The 10,463-nt window shown below is 33.0% G+C and overlaps 1 protein-coding gene and 1 long non-coding RNA gene across 4 annotated transcripts; both read left to right on the forward strand.

Annotated features, from left to right (window-relative positions):
* On the forward strand, positions 670-9,209 carry LOC109332116. The gene is made up of 3 exons (XR_002105877.1): positions 670-681; positions 2,921-2,925; positions 9,092-9,209. It is a non-coding gene; the product is annotated as an uncharacterized LOC109332116 (long non-coding RNA).
* LOC109332115 (U3 small nucleolar ribonucleoprotein protein IMP3) lies at positions 6,236-9,058 on the forward strand. Of its 3 annotated transcripts, XM_019566949.1 has the most exons (6): positions 6,236-6,348; positions 6,631-6,765; positions 6,858-6,965; positions 7,449-7,523; positions 8,671-8,910; positions 8,941-9,058. In XM_019566949.1, the coding sequence occupies exons 2-5, from the start codon at positions 6,632-6,634 to the stop codon at positions 8,900-8,902; spliced, it is 549 nt and encodes a 182-aa protein (XP_019422494.1). In that variant the 5' UTR covers positions 6,236-6,348; position 6,631; the 3' UTR covers positions 8,903-8,910; positions 8,941-9,058. The 3 variants fall into 3 exon arrangements, with proteins under 3 accessions (XP_019422494.1, XP_019422492.1, XP_019422493.1); XM_019566947.1 differs by having other exon boundaries at positions 8,671-9,058; XM_019566948.1 differs by lacking the exon at positions 6,236-6,348 and having other exon boundaries at positions 6,625-6,765; positions 8,671-9,058.

Below are 10,463 nucleotides of genomic sequence, written 5' to 3' on the forward strand. Positions count from 1 at the left end.
AGGTATATTTCACCTCGAAATTCAAGTTTCAACATTTCGGGCAAAAAACCTAAATCGGTAGATCGTATATTTCCGGACGAAGTTACCCGGTAATACTCGGGCACGACTTCAATTGCGAAATCACATCACATCAATCAAGTCGGAGTATTAATCACATCATAGGTCAATGGCTTGTCAAACAAGCAAAGTCAAAGCTTCCATAATCCCCTAAATCACTCACCAAATCTCCTCACTCCACTACCATTAGACACATCACCTAAGCTAGCCTAAAGCTAGATCGCATTTCATTAATTTTAAATTTTTTGAGAGGGTGAGGCTCTCCTATAAATACCTCACCCCATCCTCTCATTTTTACACTAATTCTCCTAAAGAAAGTTAAGGTATTCTTTCTCTTTTTCTCTTCTCCATTTTTCTCTACATACACCATGAGAAAATCATGATCTCTTAGTATGTTATTCATGGAGTTGAGTGTATGTTTGTTTCCTTTAAATATTTTGTAAGTCATGACTAAAGGGGATAATAATGAAATCATATGAACCTTTGTGTAGTTTTTGACTTATGTAAAACTTAAAATTTCTTCCTTGTTCTTAGATGAAAAAACTATATCTTTGGACAAGGTTAGATGAGTTTATTTTCTTTAGAAATATTGGAAATATTTGTAGTATTTGAATATGTTTAAAGGTGATGATTTGAACATCAAAGGAACATTTATTGTGGTTAAGAAAAGTTTTTGTCTATTATTGAAAGTTCAAAATGTTTATGAGTTTTGTTGAAAAAATTTCATTTTTAAAAGGTATTATGTGTAAAAGGTTGTTTAGCATATGTATTCTTTGATTTCCAAGTTAAAGTAATGATTTGGGATAAAATATGATTTATTAAAGTCTTGACTTCATAAACTTAAAGCGTTATGAAGTTTTGGATAGTAAAGTAGTAAAAGTGTTAACAATAGTAAAAGTGTTAACTTACGATTTATAGTTCATAACTATGAAATCAACAACTATTAACCCTTGAGGTTATCCTAAAATTTGGAGGTGTTGAGATGATCATGAAATTAGTTGTGTTTTATTTAGTAGCATACTTTAAATGAGGCGATTGACCTAAAAAAATTTGACTTTATAAACTTAAGGTGTTATGAAGTCTTGGATAGAAAAATGATTTAAAAGTGTTGATCTTGGTTAAGTTAGCTTACTTTAAAGTGGTAAGATTGACTTAAAATGTCTTGATTTAAAAGTATTGATTTTGTTTAAGTTGGCTTACTTTAAAATGGTAAGTCTAGCTTAATAATCTTACTTAAAAAGGTTAATCTTAATAAAAATGTTTTACTTGCAAAAGATAAGTTTTATGAATAGTTATCATTACATACATATCTACAAAAGTTTTGTCTAAGGAAAGACTTGGTATTTAAGTGTGTCTTTACGACCCACTTCTCTTTCCTAAGAACTAACCTGGTGTATACCCACAGATTATGACATAATTCCATTATAAATTTGGTTAAATCTTTACTTTAGAAAGTGTCATTGTGTTGTAAGACTTTCAATGATAATGATGATTCAAGAAATACCTAACCTTGAATTGGATAGATGAAAGCGATTAAGTTCATTTTAGATCGGAAGTGTTATTTTCGCATAAAATGTTATTTCGTAAGAATAATAATTATCAAAGTGACCTAATTAGTGTTATTTTGATTTTAGCATGATGAAGAGTTCGAGAAGAGACCCGACGAATTAAGCTCACCTAGAATCGAGGAAACAATCTGCACGACACACTCAAATGAAGGAGAAAACATCGTGATACAGTGGTGTCCGAATATGCTTCAGGACCTCCAAACTCTCTCACAAGTTTGGAGTTGTCTTGTGTATTAAGAAAGCTTGTACTTAATCAATTATTTGTTTTGTTTGGATTAAGTACATCAATATTTCTTATGCCAAATTATGTTAGCTTATGTTTATGTATGAAGATGCCATGATTATTTCTGTTTAATATTGCTCGAATAACTGTTCTAAGAATTATATGTATGAGATAATTGTTAAATTCAAGGCTTAAAAACATGTATTATAAATGAGAAAACTTTTCATTGAGAAAAGAAATTTAACTAAGTTTCACGCTTTTCTCGCTTGAGCGAGACAGCTCTTATTTGAGCGAGAAGTGTATAGAGAAAACGGGTTTTCTCGCCTAAGCTGAAATATGCACAAAGAAAACTGGTTGTTTTCTTTCTTAAGTGAGACAGCTCTCGCTTGAGCCACATGTGCCTTATAAAAATGGTGATTCCCTCGCTTGAGCAAGACACCTCTCGCATGAGCGGGAGGGCTCCATACAGATAAGACTTCTTAAGTCGTCTGAATGATAACTCTCACATGTGTGAGAGTCTATATGCCCATGCAGTGAGATCGTCTAACCGTAAGAGGCTTGGCTTGATAGCCGTCCAGGGTGATTCAGTGATGGTTCATAGTGGTGTTAAGGTTTATTCTCCCTGGTTTAAATATTAAGATCGGGTCCCACTAGAAGCATTCATGATGGGAGATGTCTTAAGATGGGCAGATCGTTATAAAAGATTGATTAAAAGATTTAATTTGCTAACTTCGGTTAGTGTGCATATTCATTGTGAATAATGAAGTAATGGAGAGGAAATTTGTGGGAGACGAACGAGCCCCGAGGTATTGAGAGGGATGGCGATGGCAGTGATTCGTCAGTAAAGTCTTGAGGGAGAGTCTAGGTGAGACGAGTCCCGCGTATTCATGGATGAGGTATTCTGTTGGATCAGACAGTACTCATAGTGCAAACGAGACGATCTCTGACAACCCCTCTTTGCAATTAGGATCGATGAGATGGATGCGCAAAAAGTGTTTGATACGACACCGTCCTGAAATGGACAGTTTCGTTGGAACAGGTCGATCGTATATATATCCTTGCGAGGAATAAGTTTTGGTGTGATCAAATCGGCTTGTTATGGACTTGTACTCTCGGTTATTTCCGAATAGTAATTGGGAGGATAATGGTGTAAGGATAGTAGACATATGCATAGTATACATACATGGTATTTATCGATATTGATTCTAAAATCATAAGTTTTATACGCCATTCATCATTAATACATGTGTGTATGATCATATGATATATTTGTATTTGTTCTTTGTCTTGGTGTGATATCCTGTGTAATTCTACGACGTCAATGATAAATTTTTCATTAGATGTTTTACTCCTTCTCTTTCTTTTTAGTATACTTGTATACATCCATGTTTAGATAGACAGATCGGCAATGATCAGGGGCTACCGCTTTACCATGTCCCAGGAGGGGGCATAAACCGTTGAAGGAAACAGATACACCTACACTGGTCCCTGCGACCTGGAATTGGATCTCATATATGATGGCTCTGTGTTGCATCTCCCGACACATTACACAGTTCGGGAAGCATCGTTCACCCTACCAAAGCGAAGGTTCGTACCTGCCGCTCCATCCGCACCAGCTGAGGCACGAGGCAGATCAGAGGTTGTCAGGACCTAGCCCCAACTGGAATTCTCATCTACTGACTCAACGCCAAGAGGGACGGAAGGAGAAGACATGGCTACTTCATTGGGGCCTAGGGGGTACACCCCCGACCCTTCGATGGATTGGGCACTAGAGGTGGTGGAGGATGATGACTATGTAGAGTTAATTTGCATAGAGGATTCGATGGAGGTTATAGAGATCTCTTCAGACTCGGAGATTGAGGAAGACCCGAGTGAGGTTTCTAGTGCATCACTGGTCTAGGAGCTCCTTTCTTTCTTTTAATAGGGAACCTGTGTAGGGTACTTTTATAATGCCAACGCCCCCAGCATTATTTTATTTTTATTTGTATTTTTAGTATTTGTTAGGGGCGAAAAATAGACTCTGCCTTGTATTTTGTAAACCATGATGTACGTATTACAAATTCAAGAATTGATTAATGAGAAGTATTCAGAAAAGAATTGTGTTTCGTTCAATTATATTTTAAGTATTAAGAAATTATTTTCATAAAGGTTTAAAAATATGACGTCTTGAAAGAGAATAGATAAAATGGAAAAAAATGATTTGTAACTTATATGTTACATAAAAGAAAAAGGGAAAAAAATTACTCATTTTTCCAAGAGATTAAATATAGTAATTATGAAATGATTTTCGGGCATTACAATTTTGGGCATGAGTACACAAAAAATTATTTCCTCTTCCTTATTTCACTTGTAAACCAATGGTAGAAAAACATTAAATCTCTATTTTTTCTCTCTTCACAATGTCTTTGATCATTAATTTGTGTATACTAAAGGAAGGATGTGACTACGATTCCTAACAAGTACAACTCTCAATAATCAAACATTAACGATTAGAGTTCCATAAACTAATAAAATAATATGTGTATAAGTAAGACATTATTAATATTTATAGTTATTATATGTATAGAAAAATAAGACATTATTAATATTTGTAGTTATTAAAACACCTTTATAAGACAAGAACTAGTTTACTATTATTAATATCATAGTCAAGGTGCATTGTTAAAATATGTTGGTCTCATGAATTGATCTCATATGTATTAGGGGTGAGCAGGACCTGGCCCTACCTGCTCACCCTGCACGACCCGATCATGATCGGATCCGAATAGGGTCGGGTCTGATTGGGTCTAAGGCCGAGTTCGGATTCAAAAAATAGATTCGGTCAATACTTAGAGTTGGGTAGGGACCAAGCATGATCTGGTTTGTCCCATGGTCACGTACTCATCATGTTTGTATGTGTTTCTACTCAAATGTGTATAGAGTAATTATACCATTTTGGTCGAAAATATCATTTATTCTTTAATTTTTTCACAATATATACATGATTAATAATATATATACATATATAATTTTATATGTCAAAATACATATTCATAATAATAAATAATATTGAGAAGTCTTTATCTAAAATAAATATACATTCTATTTAATCGGGTCTAGGGGCGTGTCAGATTTAAAGGCTGACTCAGTCGCTATTTAGGGTCAGATTAACTTCGAATCTAAGACCGGATGTAGGTTCAAAAATATGATTTGACCAATATTTAGGACCGGGTAAGGACAAGCCTGCCCATACCCACCCCTAATATGTATCTAATGGTACCTTACAATGTGATATCAACATAATAAAAAAGAATAAAATGAGTTGTACATTGAAGATATAAAAATTTGTTATACTCTCATTCTACAATTAATTATTAGTGTCTTAACTACTAATGACGTGTAAATAAAAGTCATGCATGTAACAAATAGATATATTGACAATACAATTTTTTTTACACCTATGATAAATACTCATTAAATTCATAACAATGTTTCTCAATTGATTTTCAAAGTTGTTTTTGATAAAGGCTTGCAAAAAATATAAGAAAGTAACACTCCAAGAACTATCATGCTCGTCTAACAGCTACCAACTATGAATGACAACTTGTTCGGGTAAGCATGAGTAATGCATACATATACCCACATTATTTATGAATGTCCATGCGGATAGTGGGTATCTATGAGTACTTAACATATTTTAAATTTTAATTATATCTTTATATACTTTATAATAATCAATATATAAAAATAAGTATTCTTTAATAATATGATATGTATACGATGATTTTATGATTATAGTCCAATCAATAAATTTTGTTATGAAATAATAATAAAATAGACAAAAATATAATGTTAAAATAATATTAAAAAATATAAAATATTTAATTAAAAAATATATTTATAAATATATGGGTACCCGTGAGGTGAGTATCATGATATTTATTCTCACCCATAAGTTGTTTTTACATATACCCATTATTGGTATTTTGATGAATATCTATGAGTCAAATATTTTTGACATCCATACCTCTAACATCAAACCAACAAGTTTTTGTTTTAGGATGATTCACTTAGACCAAAAGATTAAATTGAAAAACATAATATATATAATTCTTACACACCATTAGCTATTGATTAATGATTAAAGATAATTTTATCTGATTAAAAATATCACACGAGTTATTTTAAGTATTTAGTATTTAGTATTTATTTTGGTATTTTTCAAGCCAGAAAGCTGGGAAAAAATAACCAGGCAAAAAAGATGTATTGGGCCAACTAAATAATATAGACCCAATCCAATAGCATAGAATAACAAGAATTGAGAATAATAGGGTTTAGTTTTCTCTCGTTGTTCTTCAGCGCCATTCACTTCTTCATCTCTTTCTCTCGCCGTTCCCGGCAGCGCTATTCCGCCATAACCACCGCAATCACGCAGCAGCGCAGCCACTAATCTTATCTTTCACTCACCAGTTTCCTCTGACTGTAAATTAGGAAGTAAACTTCCGAAGTTCCACAACAAAGGTGAAAAGGTGTTCCTCTTATATATCATCTTTCTCTGTTATTTTATTTTAAAGAAAACCGGTTTTAAAAATCCGGTTTAGTACGATTTTCTCCGGTTTAACCAGGGATCCGGTTCGGGTTTTACAACACTGTTTTAATTTAAGGGTTTGAACTTTGAAATTAGTTTTAAAAAATGGACCAAAACGACAACGTTTTAAGGCCCTCATTAGTCACTAATGCAATATATCTATAAACCCTAATTTCCCATTATTCATAGTTTTTCATACTCATATCCACTTGCAGTATGAGGCAGCTTAAATTTCATGAGCAGAAGCTTTTGAAGAAGGTTAATTTTCTGGAATGGAAGAGAGAACATGGTCAAAGAGAAAATATGGTTATGCAGCGTTACCATATTACTGGACGTGATGATTACAAAAAGTATAATATTCTTAACACTATTTTTCCATTATTATTCATTGTATATTCTTTTTCTGATTTGTACCCTTTTATTTTGATTTTTGAATGAACAGATATTTAAGTATATGCAAGATGATTCAGAAGTTAGTTAACACATTGAAGCAGATGGACCAAAAGGACCCGGCTCGGATTGATATGACTGATAAGCTTTTGGAGAAGCTGTAATTTCACATTATCTCACTCTCTTTCTCTATGTGCAAGTTTTTATTCACTTTGAACATGTAACTTTAATTTGTTAGCTATCATATTTCATAGTCATGGTTGGCGATTAAACTGCAATTTATAACTTGTTTTTTAGAAATAATATTTGCTTTGATGTTCTGAAACTGTATCACTTGATTCTGGATGAGCTAAATTCAGACACATTAAATGTGCGTAATCAGATTGCATGGTTATAAGACTAGGGTGAAATGATTCACATTATAACTTGCATGTTTTCGTAAAATATTTGAAATTTTTAATGGGTTTTTGTTTTATTTTAAGACGAATAAGTTAGCCTTATAGTTTCTATTCAAATAGGTTGGCATGGTTTTGGCAGCCACTTTCTCTTTGTTTCTTGGTGTTGGGATATTTGTTGGAAAACTAATATTTACTTACACATCTGTTTTTTTGTGTTTTTCTTTCCTCCCCTGTATTGACCACAGTTACAACATTGGTGTCATTCCAACCAGGCAAAGCATCACATTGTGTGAACGTTTAACTGTTTCATCCTTCTGTAGGTAAGACACTTTTATATTGCTTTAAACCAAGATTTAGATATTAGCTTTATCTGTTTGCAGCACATAAGAATGTCCAGATCAATATGGATAGCAAGTGAAAGAACTTTAACTGTTAAGAGCTACCATAATGGTTATTCTTAACAGAATAAGAACATTATTATTTTGTTCTCTACTGTGGCATTCTTATCTTATGAATTTTGTTCATAAATAAGAATAAGGAGAGAGAAATAAGAACAATGAGAGAGAACGAAAAAGATAGATGTTTGGTTAAGAGTGTGGTAGGTCGTGGGGCCCAAATAAGAATAAGAATGATGTTTGCTATTGTGGGAAAAAAGATAGATGTTCTTATTTCATGGAGAGTTGTAATAAATTATAAAATAATGTGTGAGATGAAGATGTTGTTTGCCATTTGGTTGCTCTAAGCATAATAGTGTTAAGAATTAGAAGCAAACAAAATGTTATCTTTTGGCATGTACAATTGTTAGTTTGTTAGATTTGAAGCTCGTAAATAGACTAATAGTTGCAAAAAAACAAAAGGAAAGAAGAAATATTTATTACCAGAAGTTGTTTCAGGGATACACGTATGCATCTTAACTGTTGCTCCATCATAACACTTTCCTGCTTTGCTCACTTACAATCAGTCACTTAATTCAAAATGAAGTTGCATCTTAACTGTTGCTCCATTATATCTCCGGTTTTGCTCACTTACAATCAGTCACTCTTATATTAAACATATCCTCCCAGATTCTTCATAAATATTTAATTTTTCCGTACATTTTCCACTAGGTGTAGATTGATAACTGAATATTGCAAATGTTTAGCCCATTTTCCTGTCTTTCATTTGCAGTGTTAGTTGATTGTAATTAACTTTCTTCTAATGAGATTGTCAAGTATCCTAATAGAAGAAACAAGAAAATTAAAGAGTAACCGATTTTGTTCTAGGCTCCCTTTTATAGCAGATGTGTTTCATTGTATAGTAGTGATCTCTAGAAAATGACATCCAGTATGCATCTTGTGTCTTCATTTTATTTTATTCCCAAATAACTGAATATTAAGTTGATATACCAGTACATTTTTTGTAGTATGGCCTCCTTGCATCATATTACCCTGGTTTGGATAAAAAAATTACTTTCTCTGTTGTGTACAGGCGTCGGCTCTCAACTGTTTTGGTGCGGCTAAAATTTGCTGAGCACTTGAAAGAAGCTGTCACATACATTGAGCAGGGGCATATACGAGTCGGTCCACAGACAGTTACAGACCCAGCTTTCACTGTAACCAGAAATATGGAAGACTTCATTACCTGGGTTGATTCGTCCAAGATAAAGAGAAAGGTGTTGCAATACAATGACAAGTTGGATGACTATGATTTGATGAATTAAGTTGAGTGATTAAATGTTGTGGCTCATCCTTTAATTTAAGGCTCTATTACAACCTTTCATTGTTGCATTATGCATGTAAAAGGATTACAAAACTTTCTATTGGGATTTCTACCCTCTCTACTTTAGTGAATGATGGTAGTATTATTTGTTTGAAGTTTGGAAACACTGCGAAGGTTGCTGTATAGGTAGACCTTATGGATTTTTTGAAGTGAACAATAGTCTACTTTAAATATCTGAAGAGAATCAAATATATAAATGATACTGCAAAGCTAGCAATTGTGAAATACAGTGTTAGAGACGTTAGTTTGGAATCATGGTATAGTATTGTGAAACAAAAAAATTTACAAAGACAATATATGATGGATGCTGAAGTTTGAGAAAAAAAATCATATTTACAAACATCAGAATTTTTATCAAAATAACCAAGTCAGTAGAGATGGTGAAACAGGCTGTCCGACATGTCTTGCCAGTGCATGCAATAAATGCAGTAAGTAATAAATCAATAGATTTTACATAATCACATTACATAAAATCTCCATAATAATGGTGGAGAATGAGAGTTGGAGGAAGAAGTGGAAATGAAGATGGAAGGTGTTGAGAATTGGGTGAATAAAGAGGGGAAAGGAAATAAGGAGTTGGGTGGGTGAATATGTAAACGGAGTTGAGTCTCTGGGCCACATTTAAAAATTAAAGGGATTGGATGTAATGCATGTGGCCGATCCGTGGAGCCCATTTAAAATGTCCGCTAATAAAATGGACAAACATGCCAAGCAGTATGAGCTAACAGGAAAAAATATCATGTCTTGCCCACATTTTTTGTGGGCAATGTGGGCTGACCCATAGGTAATGTCAATATTGTCATCCCTAGTTACCAGAGTTGTCTAGTGCCTATAGCTTTGTGATGTCCAGGGCAGTATTATGAATACAATACTGGTTAGAGTATTGGAGTAGTTGTATAATCAGTACTTCGGCAATCAAACACATACTAGTTATGTTAAAAAATATTATAATAAATTGAAGAACATGAATATATATATTTTTTTGCAACATATAACTTAATTATTGTGATGATACAATAATTCATCGTTTTATAAACAACCACATGATTCAAGGTTTGAATCACAAAGAAAAAATATGAATAAAATTTATGCACAAATTGATTTCGACTACAACTGAACAATATAGTTTGACTAGTTTAATTCCATGTCTAGTATAGTTGTCATATTATAGGATATAGAGATCAATTCATTGTTTTTCAAGTAGTGTTAGCTTGTACGATATTAATAATTAGGGTCAGTGATTTCCTATTGTTCCCAATATATTTCATATGAATGCTCTAACGTGGATCATAAATGACAATGACGCAGATAGAGATATAGGTTGAGTTTTTTGTTTATTCAACTCTTCATATGAACTCTCAATCCCCAAAATAGTGGACAGAAAAACGATTACCATGTCCTCTTTATCATGTTTCAAATATCTTAAGCTCATATTAAGCTTAATATAAAACATGCCCATTTGTCATTTAAATGGACCTCTTTCCCACATATATATATATATA

This window comes from Lupinus angustifolius, chromosome LG18 (assembly GCF_001865875.1).
Source record: "Lupinus angustifolius cultivar Tanjil chromosome LG18, LupAngTanjil_v1.0, whole genome shotgun sequence".
NCBI classification, from domain to species: domain Eukaryota; kingdom Viridiplantae; phylum Streptophyta; class Magnoliopsida; order Fabales; family Fabaceae; genus Lupinus; species Lupinus angustifolius.